Source organism: Ceratina calcarata, unplaced genomic scaffold (genome assembly GCF_001652005.2).
Source record: "Ceratina calcarata isolate Rehan_Ccalc_2016 unplaced genomic scaffold, ASM165200v1 scaffold586.2, whole genome shotgun sequence".
Classification (NCBI taxonomy): Eukaryota; Metazoa; Arthropoda; class Insecta; order Hymenoptera; family Apidae; genus Ceratina; species Ceratina calcarata.
The window spans coordinates 578,164-594,498 of NW_017177087.1; the positions used below are offsets into that span (position 1 = coordinate 578,164).

The window sequence follows — 16,335 nt, forward strand, 5'->3', positions numbered from 1 at the left end:
AATTACAAAATTCTGTCGTTCGACATAAGAACTCGCGATGTAAAAACTCTTTTAATAGGTCCGCAAAATTTCTAAAATTTTGTACATTATTTTATTAATGTAATATCTAGTAACTGTTGAAATTTCAACGTTTGTCATTGTTTTTATGTAAGGGTTACCTTAAAAAATTGATTATAATTTTGACTAATCTTCCTAAGAGATTTGAGCCACGTGTCTTTTCCCAGACATTTAATTAGGCTATTTTCTAATTATTCTTCTCGGACCACCGCTTTTGATCCCATTCTCTAACGTAATCGCGCTTAATAATACGGGGTTGTATGCCGATCGGAAAAAAGACGAGATTGTTTTAGCATCATAGAGCTCACTAACGCGGCCATTCTTCCGCCGTTGTACATTCTCGTTTCGGGAGAACGGATTGCAATTAATTAAGGCGCTTAAACGAACCGAGTGTGTATAAAAGAGGGGCGGACGAAGGGTAAACGGAAAAGTAAAAAACGGGTCAAAGGAAAGCGAGAATCCGGGTGCTGTTCTACGATTTTATTTTCGCCCTTTACAAGCTCCGTCGTCGCCGTAAAAAGGTTACCGTGTCACTTAAAATCTTTTTCACCGTTCGCTCCGCTGTAAATAGAAGGAGGCTGCCGAGTTGAATTCGATAATCCGACCGGGTAACATGGGAGAACGTTTAATCTCCGCACAAACCTCTCGTCATACCGGTTAGTTAGTTTTCTCTCTGGTTCCGTCGCAAAAATAATAGCGGCAGCGAAATCTTGTAACTCGAACGCGCCGGATTGAATTTCTACGATGAATCGTTTTATTTCCGTTCGAGCCAGTTTGCACGTCGGTTCAGTTACACGGGCGGACCATAGCACGATCGTATCGCTCGCAGTAGCTATGTTAAGTGTTTAAACAGCGTTAGTTTGCTTTATAAGCTGAGACACTGCATGTACGACGGATAAAATTGTGTACAAAGTCGAAGTAAAAAAAAATGAGCGTTGGTAAAAACTATACGAGTTTACATGATGAAGTAAAAACGCAATGCTCGATTATCTTCCGTCGAGATTAAAAATTATAGATCTCCTTGATACTTCGTTTCAATCACAATTTATCACGAATCAGCGCGCGTTCGTACGCGATTTTCCACAATCGAGAGGCGGAAAATACTTTCAACGTTAAATTCGAATCGCAGTTTATCTGATGGCTGAACAAAGGATTTTGATCGCGTATAAATTAAAAGCGGAACGGGTCACGTTTTATATGACCGGGTAGGTCGAAATAAGAATAAAGCACGTTTCCCATTTCGGTGCATTCGTTTTAGACGTTTCCAGCGAGGCGTTAGGAAAAAATATTGCCGTTCGAATCAGCGATTACCTGTTGACGAATGGAAGGTGCACGTGCGGACAGATGAAATACAATAAAATATCTCTGCAATTTATTATTTAAATTCGCCTGTACCCGACGAATTCTACTGTCGTCTGTTTACTTAATTAATTTAATTACGATTATATGCTATGATAATAATGCAACTACGTTCTATTTTTCGAAATTGTGCAGTAAAATAATTTATTCAGATTGACGTGGATTTCAGATTGGATATGTTATTCTTTTAGGTTTTTCATGTACCTCCTCCATCGTATCTTAATTTTTGTAACTTTTATTTTGCACGATCATCTATTTTTCAAAATAGTGAAGTAGAATAATTTATACATGAACTCGAAATTCTTCTGCCTCTTCCATCGTACCTTAACTGCTGTAATTTTTACTTCCCACAATTTTGAGATACACGTTACTATTACTCCCCCTTAGTCTCCCTAAGATGAGATTAATTGTGATTCTACTGTTATGCTATTATAATAGTGTAAGTACATTCTATTTCTCAAAATAATGAAGTAGAATATACATAAACTCGAAATTCTTCTGCCTCTTCCATCGTACCTTAACTGTTGTAACTTTTACTTTCCTTAATTTTGAGATACACGATACTCTTGTTAATATTACTCCTCCTTTTCTAAAGTCTCCCAAAGATGAGATTAATTGTGATTCTACTATTATGCTATTATAATAATGGAAGTACATTCTACATATTTCTCAAAATTCTTTTGCCTCTTCCATCGTACCTTAACTGTTGTAAGTTTTACTCTCCACAATTTTGAGATGCACAACGCTCTTGTTACTGTACTTTCCCTTTTCCTAACTCTCCCCGAGGGCAGATGAAAGAACATATGTACACGAGTCCCGATGCATGTAATACCCAATAAACGAGCGACCATAAAGCGAACGTCGAAGCACGTTTATGAGCACGAGACGTGAGCCATTTCGATAAAACCGTCGGCGCACGGAGTTTTCGGTTATTCCTAGGAGAAAACAGGAAGGCGAAGAGAGTGACGGGGCGGACGGAGAGTGGGAAACTGATTTCAGATTCCGCGCGTACACTCGACCTTCTGCTTTATTTAGTCATTCTCCGTGCAATATTTAAATGATCCACGGGCAAGAGTTCCGAGCACCTATAGAACTCCTCTGTTCCTCGCCCTCTCGAGGTGACGCTCGGCTGCTGCATCTCCCGCTCTCCCCGTTCCTCCACCCGCGTCCCGGTCACCGTTTTGCATATTCTTCGGCCTTCGTCACGGAGACGCCGGGGAACATTCGGCCCGGTCTCTAAGCTGTCGACATAATTTTTTGATCGTTCAATATTTCATGAGCACTTCTTATCCCTCAGCAACTTCTCGATATTTTCCTCGCTCCGATTAATTTTTCATATTCACCCCTCAAAGGACTCGTGTTCATATTGTCTGTAATCCTCACGTAATTACCGTCTTACATGTGCGTTTATAAAGTGATTTGCTATAATACTTTATAAATAGTAAAATTGAATCATACACAAATACTTTGTGTTTATGTTTTGGCAGAGGAAAGTTCTCTACGCGAGAGTTTATTTGACTCGAAATATTTTATACGAAATGTTTCCACTTGGAGATTTATTTTTTCACCACCGTCCAACTAGCTTTCCTCGTCAAAAGGGGGATGGACGGCGTATTACAGCACTAAATGCATATTATTTCCATGTGCATCTATTTAAACAAATCTCGCGTACTTCCGCATACTAATTTTCATTTCATTTTTCTACTATTATGCTATTATAATAATGGAAGTACATTCTACATATTTCTCAAAATTCTTTTGCCTCTTCCATCGTACCTTAACTGTTGTAAGTTTTACTCTCCACAATTTTGAGATGCACAACGCTCTTGTTACTGTACTTTCCCTTTTCCTAACTCTCCCCGAGGGCAGATGAAAGAACATATGTACACGAGTCCCGATGCATGTAATACCCAATAAACGAGCGACCATAAAGCGAACGTCGAAGCACGTTTATGAGCACGAGACGTGAGCCATTTCGATAAAACCGTCGGCGCACGGAGTTTTCGGTTATTCCTAGGAGAAAACAGGAAGGCGAAGAGAGTGACGGGGCGGACGGAGAGTGGGAAACTGATTTCAGATTCCGCGCGTACACTCGACCTTCTGCTTTATTTAGTCATTCTCCGTGCAATATTTAAATGATCCACGGGCAAGAGTTCCGAGCACCTATAGAACTCCTCTGTTCCTCGCCCTCTCGAGGTGACGCTCGGCTGCTGCATCTCCCGCTCTCCCCGTTCCTCCACCCGCGTCCCGGTCACCGTTTTGCATATTCTTCGGCCTTCGTCACGGAGACGCCGGGGAACATTCGGCCCGGTCTCTAAGCTGTCGACATAATTTTTTGATCGTTCAATATTTCATGAGCACTTCTTATCCCTCAGCAACTTCTCGATATTTTCCTCGCTCCGATTAATTTTTCATATTCACCCCTCAAAGGACTCGTGTTCATATTGTCTGTAATCCTCACGTAATTACCGTCTTACATGTGCGTTTATAAAGTGATTTGCTATAATACTTTATAAATAGTAAAATTGAATCATACACAAATACTTTGTGTTTATGTTTTGGCAGAGGAAAGTTCTCTACGCGAGAGTTTATTTGACTCGAAATATTTTATACGAAATGTTTCCACTTGGAGATTTATTTTTTCACCACCGTCCAACTAGCTTTCCTCGTCAAAAGGGGGATGGACGGCGTATTACAGCACTAAATGCATATTATTTCCATGTGCATCTATTTAAACAAATCTCGCATACTAATTTTCATTTCATTTTTTAACATTCGGCCTTCGTATGTATGTATGTTTCTTTTGATATACCGGGTTCTGTGTTCGGCATATCAGGTTGAAAAATAGCGCTCTTTGTGTGACGAAGTGTAGCTGCGTCGAAAAACAGGAGATAAGGATAGTAATAAGGTAATCTTTTGTTTTGAAGGAAACTGGCATATCCACGTCCGCGAGCTTCCCTCATTAGAGTTAATATACGGAGTCTGGTGCATCAGTACTTATTCTGATGTCTAATCTTTATTGCATTTCTGTTGTGTTTGGAAGTGGAACAGGTTTACGAGCTCTGAAAATAAAGTTCTTTACAAGCTGGCATTGTGCAAGCGCACTGGCAGTTTTCATGGTCGCACGTTTCCTAACAAATTCGACAACGATTACAAGATGGAGAATATAGAATTCATTAGTCGATGTCAATTGTTAATGCTAGATTTCATTTAAACGCGTTTTAATATTTGAACAAGAATTTAATATATTTGTCCGGCGAGGGGAAATGATCAACGCGTTTTAACAACTCGTAACAAAAAGCAACAATTCCAAGCCGGGGGGAGTTGCTGTTTCTTCCGAAAGTTTTTCCGTAGGTCGGAGGAGGAAAACAGTAAGTTCGCCGGCCGCTTCCTCCTCCTCCTCCTCCTCCGGGGCGAATTGGACTTTTCCCTCGCAGGACCTCGCGGATAACGCGAATGTCTCGAGGTGTACTACACAGTACTTCTTATTTTCCATCCGACGACGGGCGAATAATAAACGCAGGTGTTTTCGTTGGGATGTACTCGACAACAATCGCGTCGGCGGTTCTATTTCGAGCAAACAACACGGCCAACACTCCGCTCGGCGATCCCGAACGAGAAACACTTTTTAATGCCATTTCATTTAAATTTTATTCCACTTCGAGGAATTTCGATCCTGAGTCTATTATTCGATTTCATTCGTTCTCGGAGTATAATCAGATTGTTTCATCATTTAATAAATACCTTATAAAGTGAAGCACTTATAGAATCGATGTAAAAATTAATTTGGAACGTGATTATGTATACTCTGTATATTCTGCGATGTCCTGGAATTTTCTTATGCATGAATGGTAGTCTCAGTTTATGAATGAATAGTTTACAGTATGGTTTACAAAAGGAAGGTAGAATATTCTATATTTCTGTAATTCTACTTACGATTACGATTTAGTATATTTCAACCCTTCTCTCTAAATGAACCATTCTTTTACAATAATATTATATCTCTCTCAATTTTTATTATTTTCCTTTTTCCACTTTATACATGGTATCTTAGTTTCATATTTTTTATTTAATTTTCTTATTACATTCTCTTATTAACTGTTTTAACAACTCGTAACAAAAAGCAACAATTCCAAGCCGGGGGGAGTTGCTGTTTCTTCCGAAAGTTTTTCCGTAGGTCGGAGGAGGAAAACAGTAAGTTCGCCGGCCGCTTCCTCCTCCTCCTCCTCCTCCGGGGCGAATTGGACTTTTCCCTCGCAGGACCTCGCGGATAACGCGAATGTCTCGAGGTGTACTACACAGTACTTCTTATTTTCCATCCGACGACGGGCGAATAATAAACGCAGGTGTTTTCGTTGGGATGTACTCGACAACAATCGCGTCGGCGGTTCTATTTCGAGCAAACAACACGGCCAACACTCCGCTCGGCGATCCCGAACGAGAAACACTTTTTAATGCCATTTCATTTAAATTTTATTCCACTTCGAGGAATTTCGATCCTGAGTCTATTATTCGATTTCATTCGTTCTCGGAGTATAATCAGATTGTTTCATCATTTAATAAATACCTTATAAAGTGAAGCACTTATAGAATCGATGTAAAAATTAATTTGGAACGTGATTATGTATACTCTGTATATTCTGCGATGTCCTGGAATTTTCTTATGCATGAATGGTAGTCTCAGTTTATGAATGAATAGTTTACAGTATGGTTTACAAAAGGAAGGTAGAATATTCTATATTTCTGTAATTCTACTTACGATTACGATTTAGTATATTTCAACCCTTCTCTCTAAATGAACCATTCTTTTACAATAATATTATATCTCTCTCAATTTTTATTATTTCCCTTGTTCCACTTTATACATGGTATCTTAATTTCATATTTTTTATTTAATTTTCTTATTACATTCTCTTATTAATGTAAATCAAAGAGTTTTACAAATCAATACTAATAAATAGTAATAAATAATATTAGACTACAGGTCTTCATAATAACCAGCTATTAGCTTTTGATTGGACAGTTTTAATCAGCTTGCAGGCATTTTATTTACTATACGACAAATCCTGTGCGTTCACAAGTAAAAGCATGATTTATTAATCGTGTATAAGCAGGCCACACGTAAACATTTTCCGCGACGCGTCGTTCTATGAACGACGGGCTTGTCTCCGTTTACCAGTGCCCGCGACGAGAAGAAGAAGCGGAAAGTTTGCCGACTACACCGGGCGGGGGGTTTGAATTTCAGAAATTTCAGGACTGTTGGCTTCAGCTTCTAATCCAATGGTTTCTAATTATGCCGTCGGGTTCGCCTGCGTCGGCTTAATAATCGAAATTTCTAATTAGAAGGGAGTACGCGAGTTGAGCTTTTAACGTTATCGCTGCGAAATCGGTGCCCCGCTGCTGCTGCTGCTGCGTCGGTTCGCAATTAGCCTGGCGTATTTATAATATGTGTATGCGCCTAGGAAACGAGCAACTGCGAAGAGCCTTTCAGCGATGCGATTGCGATGGAATCGCGTTCGCCTGTCTTCTTCCTATTCGTGGAAATAACCGTAATCCGAAAGTAATCGAGGGGTTAATAATTGTTTTGTAAAAATTAACTTCTCACAAAAATTAAGTCAATTATTATAGTAAACGTTCCAGTTTCTAATCACGATTTCTACTCACTTGCTAATTTTTCTCTAATTTTAAGATAACAGAAAATGAGTGGGAAATAATGTAATAGAAAGATTTATAACATACTTTTAATTTAAATTTAATTTACTTTATAATATACTTTTGGCACAGATCTTACAGCTCTTACAATCTTAATATGAGTCGATTCCATATTTTTACCCCGCCCCCTAAATCACGTCTCGCAGTGCTAATAAGATAACGAAATCGAACTAGAAATTTTGGCCTGGCTAACACGGTTTCGAAAGTCTTCGTCGGTTATTAACTCATTCCTCGTGCTCCCACATAATGCACGTTTCCTTTGCATATTTCACCGCGCTTTAAGTGCAGTGTGTCTGCAATTTAAATTAACTATGGCGTGATACATGAAATATATCGTGAGAATTTTCGGCAACGTTTCCTCGGTGCAGATTCCATTTCAATAGCGCTCAGAACAGTTATTCGTCCAAAACGTAACAAGTTAAACGGTCGTTAAAACACATTAGGCGGCATCGCGGCCAGATAGAAACGAAAAATGGCGGTACTGATTCGCGTGGGAGGCACATTCCCGTTGGTATTTCCACCGTTAATGTCTCCGAAGTGGAGGCTGGTAGCCGTCGAGTTACCGGCCTGTTCTCTGTGCTTCCTCTTCTACGTATGTACATCCACGGAACGATTGGAAATCGGTGTCGTTACCGCGGAATCTTTGATCTGAACAGCCGAGCATACAGTGCGGGGGCCAAGTCGGTATGGGATGAAACATCCTGTTGTAACTCCGTGCGCTATCGGCCCGATACAGAATCGAAGACCATTGAAGTTCCACTCTCCGCCTTGGACGATAATAAAGATAGTCGGGAGCCATTGACGTTTTTCCGGAGCGTAAGGGAAACGTTACTCGTAAAACCCCCGGGTACTGTGTCTAATACGCCGCCGCGTGTCCCCGTTTTTGCTTCTGCACTTACACGTGATCGAACTGTAATACTCCAGATCCTTGCGATACAAAGCCAGCGACGATCACCGGGTTGAGGTTATTGTTTTTCATCAGTGAACAAGTTGAAGATGATAGTTATAGAAAATAAGAAGCTATTGACCTTTCTTTGCTGTTTTAATTTCTAATTTCTTTGGATTTTACGAAATTGATATTATAGTAAATGTTCCAATTTCATTTCTTTCTATAATTTCATATGCAATCTGGAGGCAGTGGAATTGTAACAGACATTGAAATGTTTACTATACGTACAAGTATTTTACATCGTACGCCAAAGGAAGATGATCAAAATTCCATTGACCCCTGAAGGAAACGCCAGTTCAGGGCTACTAAGTCCATCCCAGCTGCACCTATGCAACACATTAAATTAGTAATCGCTATCTCCTATACCTAATTTCTGGCAGCCATAATTCATGAGCGCGTTTCCACTTCTACCAGCCATCAAGATTCCTTTCTTAAGGTTAACCACCCTCTGGCTCGCCGTCGTATTACGTATGAATATTCAAACGGGCGAGTGGCCGTTCCCCTTTACATTTATTAAAGCCCCGATGCAGGTCGATGCGAGATATTACATTACGCGGTTCTGTCGGATGCAACGACGACGTTTCCACGGGGTAAAAGACGAGAAAGGAACGGGTGGGGGGAGCCTTTACACCCCCGATCTCTCTCGCCCGCTTCGCATCGCCTTTATGACGCGGCTCTCGCGATAACTGTAATGGCCACTCTCGCAACACGAAGCGGCGCCATTACCGTCACTCTATTTCACAGTTGATATCTCTCCCCTTTCAGTCGCGCGGTGCAACCGCCGGCCACCCACACCTCGGAGCATCCCCGCGGCGCGCGGGCTCCACCTTGACCCAGTGCATCTAAACGGGCTGCGGTAGATGCATAGCATATTGTATATCCACCCGAGGGTCGCATACTGGATAAAAAGCTCGCGACGTCGCCCGTTATTACACCATCCACCGTTGATTTATTTGTAGACGATCGGAATGCTCGCTCGCGGGGGTTGATAGCTCGCCGAGATTCCGTCTCAAGCCAGATACGTTCCCAGAAGTTTCTCCCCTTTTCCAATATTCGTTCAAGTACACGTTTTTTGAGAGAATAATATTGTGATGAGGTTTTTATTATAGCAAACGAATCAGAGTCTTTTATTTATTGTGAATCAGAATAACTTTCAGGATTTGTTTTTGACACAAGAAACTCTAAGCATCACGTAGTAGATATAACGGAAATAGGAATTTGTGTCGTTCGATGTACGCAATATCAGTAACAATATACAATGAAAATATTGGTTTGATTATAATTGATGCCCCATTCTCGTTTATCTCGACTGTAAAATGCACTTACATACAATTAATGGGGTCAGAAGGACATTTTGTACGTACAGCTTGCGGACTGATTTATTCTTTACGTTCTTTTGTTCTTCGGTCATGCTCGAATGGTATAGCTAATCAACATCGATGGAGAACATGCAATATTAACAGAAACGCACACGTATACTTCGATTATTGTTGACGTTTATCTAACCCGATATAACTCAAGTTTTATTTCTTTCTCGTAATCCTGCACCGTAATGTTACTTCTGACTCAACTCAGTTTTTTTTTTTTCAGGCGGCGACACGGATGAGTCGAAAGGCTGACAGTGTCCAGACGCAGCCCTGACTCCCGGAAAAAGCGAGAGACCCTGTCGACTTTACTCCGCGCGTGCGTTAGTAACTCTAAGTAGAGAGGACATTCGGCAAAACGTCGACACGCGCGATCGTTCTCACGGGTCCCGCGATTCCCGGCCGAAATTCCGAATCTCTTCGCCGGCCCGCCACCGGGTGGAACTCTGGACGAGTGGAGATGTCACGTAAGTGGTTCCACAGAGAAGACGACACGTTCAAGCCGCCAGACATCCAAAGATAGCGAGCCGAACTCGCGGGAGCCGCGTGTGTCATCGAGCCTCGACGTCGATCCCTCGATCAGGGATGAGGATTCCCGGTTCAGATCGCGGCGAAACGAGGGCAAAATCAAGCAGAGTTTGAGCGATCGGGTGCGATCGTCGAGAACCAACGACAGACCGAAATTCAAGTTCGCCTTCAGGGATAAAAGAGGATCGGCCGAGGACGGCGAGACTCTCGATACGCCCGATCCGAAAAAATTGCAGAAAAGCGATTCCTTCCTGAGGAGATTCGTAAGGAGTTCGAAGGACAATATAACCGAGGGATGCGAGAGGTTGGTTAGGAACATTCAAAAGAGTCCTTCGGTTCTAAGGAAGAAGTTTCACTTGAGCGACGAGGAGAGACCCGTGCCACCAGTGCGAAGAAAAAGATCCAAAGAAATCAGCAAAGATTCGTCGAAGGATTCAGAGCCTGAAAAACCATCGACCATCCCTTCCGTGGTTTTATCGAGCGACGAGCTTATCGAAGGCGATTTTATAATCGTGAACAAAGACAGCCAAGCGGAAGGGAGCAACCGCGATCATCCCTTGAACGAATCTCCCAGTAGAAATTCCCCGTCGCACGCCGTCGAATACGGAGACTCGTCGACGAGCGTTTCGGTCGAGGACGTGGAGGACTTGATCAGGGCAGAAGACAACCTGAGATTGTTGGAGCAACGCGTGCTCATCAGAAGGCGTTTAGAGAAATCTACGAAACTGTATCAAGCTTTACAACCGAATCAGCGACGATCCTGGAGCGAGGAGAGCCTAGTGCACGCTCTCGAGCAGATTCACCATAAGTTTCGCTCGAGGTTCCCAGCGGCTAGAGTGTCAGTGGACGCTGCGATAGCCGACTGTTCGCCGATCTCTCACCGACGGTTCGCCAGATCGCGCGACAAGCGTGATCCAAGGTCGCCGGAGCGGGACAAGGTAGATTGGAAGTCGTGGAAAGCGAAGCGATCGCCGCCGCCAGACGACTGGCAGGTTCATAGGTCGGGGGGCTGCGATAAGCAGCCCGGGTTAAACGATAAGTCCGTCGCTGCGGCTAAGAAGGAATCGAACACAGAAGACGCAGTGCACGCGCGGATCGCGGCCACGTCGGCCGTAAAATGCAGACTGGCGAATTTCGCCGGGGACGGAGGGGACGAGGAGGTGACACGAGGGACCGCGGAACAGCGGAGTAAACAGCTAGTGGACGCAGCGAGAACCACGGCCGAGGAGAATTCCGGTAGTAGTCAACCGCGGCGCGGCTCACGTGCCCGTTGGATCGAGTCCGGCTCGGCAAACGATGGGATTGTATCGACCGGTGACTCAGAACTCGTGACGACTCGCGTGTACCTCGGCGAGGATGTTCTGAACGCCGATCATATACCGAAGGAGATCATCGCCGGCGATGAGACCCTGAGAGGTAATTCCGTGATTCCCATAGATCGCGTCTCGAGGAAAGATCGGCGATCGTTTGATAAAACAAGGAGAGCGAAGTCGATCAAGGGTTACCGGAGTTCGAACGATTCGAAGATGAAGTTCGTCATCAGGATGATCAGGGCTCGTGACAAGCTGATGCTTTGTCTGAGCGCGTTCGCGATCCTGTTCACGGTGCTGTTGGTGTTGGACCTGCAAATGGACCTCGGGTACAGCGGGCATCATCTGGTACCCAGCCACGGTCGCGTGCGAATCGGCGACGACCCGAACACCGACACGATCTATAACACCTTCAGGAGGAAGTTCCTGCAGAGGGTGAACGCAAGTAAAGAACAGACTAGTGGTGACGCGATCGGTACGACGACGCAGAACAGTGGGAAGAACAATGTGGACGAGGCTAAAACCTCGTGGACCGAAAAGAACGCGGCGCACGACAGCTTCCCCGAGTTAGTGGATATCGTGGTGAAGGGTTACGGTGTCAGTGCTTCCGAAGGAGTGGCCAGGATCAGCGGGGAGGATCATACGTACAATCCTTCGCTGAGTGATTTGAAGAAGATCAAACCTCGGTGAGTTTTTCAATATTCTTTGAATTTTTATATAACACCCGGAAACGTAGACGTTCTAGAATCTGTTTAGTCGACGTGTTTCGCATGCTATCCTATTCGCTCCGAGTCATTTCGTGCATTTACGTGAATTGAAGACTGATATAAAAATTAAATTTTGCGAACATGTAATACGTACTATAATACATGATTCATGAACTTTTACGTGAACTTCATATTTATAAGATGTTTCCTACTGTGCATACACTGAAAGTATGAATGCATATTTCGCTACAGAATTTATTTAAAGCATTTTATGAATTTCGAAGCTGTGTATTCACTTTCAATTTTTATTCGATGTTACATTAAAAATTTAGGCAAGCGCTTGAAGCAATTGAATCGCGGATTTAATTTTAAGACAGTCTCTTCCTTCGTGCAACTCGAGTAAGGAAAATAATTTAAAGATCATTGATCGTTATTTAAGAATGTAGCAAGCTTGGAACAGCTTTGTAGATTTATTTAAACACGCAATTGAATCACTTCATAAAACGGCAGTATTTCCAAACAGAAAGCAAAGAATTCAAAGCATACTGTGTCACTCGCGATATTATTTAGTAAAACCTGAACGGACTCTTCCTAGAAATAAACATCAAACATGGTAATTGCAATTTGCACACGATTAGATTTAACTGCACTAATCAGTGATTCCTAATTACATAATTGGGTCAGCTGATTAATAACAACTATATTTTACGTAAAACTCGAGTTTCACGTCATTAGCGAGTGTTATCGAGAAGATTTCTTATGGACGTAACGCTTCTCGGAATAATAGCAAACGGCTCGATAAAAAAGGATGAGTAAACGAAGGTCACGGTGCTTTAATAATTTTAAAATGACTGTATTTTGTTAGTTTTAAAATCGTCTACATTCGGTATATATATGCGNGTGTTATAAAATAGTATAAAGTTTCAGTGATTCTTGCTTCATTATAAGTACCATTGAGGATTTTGTGCATTTATAGAAAACATGAAGAATGTGTATAACATGCAAAAATGCGAATAATATGAGAAATATAATACACATCATTACCTTTGAAAGGTAAAATAAATCTCAGTGTGGATTTAATTTTTGAAAATGACGACTTAAATCTTTTATCTTCCATAAAAGCCCTCAGTCTAATGACGAGTATTCTGTTAAATAGGATTTAAATAAAAAATGTATTAAATCGTTTATATCTGACAAAAATCATAATAATTAGGATGAATCCTCCTATGCATCAATTATAGAGTTGCTTCTCGCGAACTGATTTAAAATCGGCGAAACAACTTCTGTATTACTACTTATTATAAAGAAAGGAAGGGGACAGGCGTGACGCAGTTATGATTTTTGCTCGGCGGGCGTGAAAATCGATAGACGAGTAGCTCTCGGCACATATTGGCCGGCTGGCAATTGATGAGATCGTTAAAGTAGGCACACCGTAGCGTTGTATATCTAGTTGGGGTTTCGGTACAATTCGCGCGAGTGTACACGGCACCTGCCCGCGCCCCGTCGACGTGCGCGCCCGTGTGTATGCACAGGTCAGAAATGCACACAGCCCGCCTCAATATGCAGCGATCACTAATGCAATTTCATGGCGCATGCACGTGCAGTAACGAAGGCTTAGGTCACGGTTTCATGTATAGCGCGCCGACTGATTACACCTCTTCCTCCGTGTGTGCTAGGACCGATGCGCGCATCGATGGAAACTAATCCTGTCGCCGTGCCTCTCCGTCGGCCTTGTTTTATGAAATCGAATCGTTATTCTCTACTTAATTGAACTCAGATTTATGCCTCCCTTTTTTACTCCTGATTTAGTGAGAAACAAAATATCGTACAAGACATTTTCTTGGGAAAATGCATTTTTTATACCGTGACAAATTATATTATTCAATTGTATAATTAGTAAAATAAAATAATTATAGAAAGATAGATTTCTCTTTTTAATTTGTTAAATCTATTTCGAAATTGCTAGTCATATTTTGCAAGATAGATTTAACAACATGCTCATATTCCTTACTGTGGAACCATATCGTCCGTGTGGGAAAGTATCACGGGACGTCGATGGGATAGTCAGGTTGCCAGGTGTATTTTAGTCGCGGGTAATTTGGCGCGGCGTACGTTAAGATCGTCTTAACGTCCTCCAGAGGTAACCGCTTCTCCGGATTCTGTTTCCAATTATCCCCAAGGCGATCCTCGCGTCTAGACGTGGCATTAATTCATAATACGATTGGCCCGGGACTATCGCATTCGGATTTAAAGTCACCCCGGAAACGAAGACAGACGTGTTTTGATCATCCGACGATCATCGCAACTGAACACAACTGGCGGTTTCGTTAGCGGGATTAATTTTAATTCTCCTTTGGAACCATTGATTATTGTGGTACGACGTAAGGGAGCTCGTTAGAAGTCTAACTCCCGGAGATAAGGAATTTTCTATTATTTAATTTGGTTATTTATTAATGGAGAGAGCGATTATACTTAATCTCTTGGACTGAAATGAACTCGCCAGAAATTATTGAGAGTTGAAACTTCTTATGAAGGAAGTATAAATGTGAGGCTTTGATACATTTATTTGCATGCTTTTAATTAAAGTTCGAATATGATTTGTACAAACTTATACAATGTCTTTCATAGTATTTTCTATCTCATTTAAGATATAATTATCCCTTCGATTTTATCATAATTATCACAAATTTAATTTCTAATTACAAAATTGAATTTTACCTTGATTTATTCCAAACGTAATTCTATCTTGACAATGATTGATGATCCTCATATTAATAAATCCGCGAATCAATAAATCCAATAGAAGAATTCAAAAATGTAAAGTCGACATAAAAATAATGAGACGATATTCTATAAAATAGCTATTGTCTTGATAGTGTCAACATTTACAGGAAAAAGGGAGATGGGAAGCATTACATCGCACGAGGAACCGTGAAACCAGGTAGTCTGTGGTTAGGCGATTAGGAATAGTCGAGTAGGCGAGAAAATCTGTTCATGATCCCTATTTCACACCGACTGTATGCGTCGCATTTGACCTGGCAGTTAAATCCTCTAAGATTTACTCTTAGATAAAACGTTAGTGCTGAGATAGTAGGAACTGTGTCACGATTGCCGGTCTTTTTGCTCGCGTCTTTCTCGTTGCTAACACGGAGTGCGTTGTTTCTCCTAATCCATGCGTGCGTCTCTATTCTGCGTAGATGCGTTTAATATGCATGCTCCTCGATCTGTATCGCTCAGGATTACGTTCCCCGCTCCTCTGGTCCAAAGCACACCGGATTTCCCGCAAAACTGGGTGCACTGCACTCACTCACTCACTCACTCACTCACTCACTCACTCACTCACTCACTCACTCACTCACTCACTCACTCACTCACTCACTCACTCACTCACTCACTCACTCACTCACTCTCTCTCTCTCTCTCTCTCTCTCTCTCTCTCTCTCTCTCTCTCTCTCTTCCTCTCTCCTGGTACCTGTCGTCAGTCTACCGTCAAAATTCAACGGAATTGCCTTGCCAACGTAGTTCACCCTCTCTCATTCCCTGTAATAACTGTCGGATCTTCAACCAACTCCGACGCACGGTCATTCATGTTATACTTAAACCCTTCCAGTTGAAGTTTAGTATTTCCTTACAGTACTTCGAAAATGTAGAATATTTGAAATTTTGACAGTTTAATTAAGGCAAATCTTTGATTAAAAATATTTTCACGAAGACGAGTTTAATAGAACGTTCTAATAAAAAGGAAACATATTCGGGCATTTATTTCAATTCTAATACTTGAACTGCGATTGAAATTGTAACAACAGATTAAAAATTGATTATATGTATATGATAATAAAAGATCTGTGGTTTACAATTGCGACGAGAAACTGTAATTGAGAAATTAGATGATCTAACCAGGTTAAAACGTCATTCTGACAAACAGGAAACCGATTCGCGATTGTTCCAAGGAAAATGGCCTGCACCGTGATTTCCTCTGTTTTATTCATCGTTTCGTCGTCGACTTGGATGACTTTATCGAAGTGAATCATAAGCCCATTAATATGTTCCTCGTGCGCGCAGTTATTTATAAAACAGTGCACAACGATCCTTGGAATTAACGGCGGTCAAACTAATGTCACTGACAGACGCTATTTCGTATTCTGCTTGCCAGAAGCCGACCGATCTGCTCGTCAATCTTCGTCGGACTTTTGAAGACTCACTTTCGTTGACATGACATAAGGTAGCCAGGTCCAAGTTACGATCAAAGTATAAAACAAGGTGTCAAATAGTAATTTCGAATACTAAATCAAATGATAATTAATATATCAGATATTATATCAAACGAGGTTGTATGAATCCTTACATAA

The 16,335-nt window shown here is 41.8% G+C and overlaps 2 protein-coding genes across 2 annotated transcripts in view; both read left to right on the forward strand.

The window, feature by feature from the left end:
* The window catches only part of LOC108629774 (coiled-coil domain-containing protein 137), a 58,342-nt gene extending 48,468 nt beyond the window's left edge, over positions 1–9,874 (forward strand). The window contains exon 5 of the transcript XR_001916861.2: positions 9,668–9,874. The gene's annotated coding sequence lies outside the window, so the exon portion shown is untranslated. The remainder of the gene's footprint in view (positions 1–9,667) is intronic.
* LOC108629773 (extracellular serine/threonine protein CG31145) overlaps positions 9,788–16,335 on the forward strand; it is a 24,495-nt gene continuing 17,947 nt past the window's right edge. The window contains exons 1-2 of the mRNA XM_018032637.2: positions 9,788–11,965; positions 15,078–15,100. Of these exons, the coding sequence (XP_017888126.1) occupies positions 11,496–11,965; positions 15,078–15,100 (493 nt within the window). The 5' untranslated portion in view covers positions 9,788–11,495. The remainder of the gene's footprint in view (positions 11,966–15,077; positions 15,101–16,335) is intronic.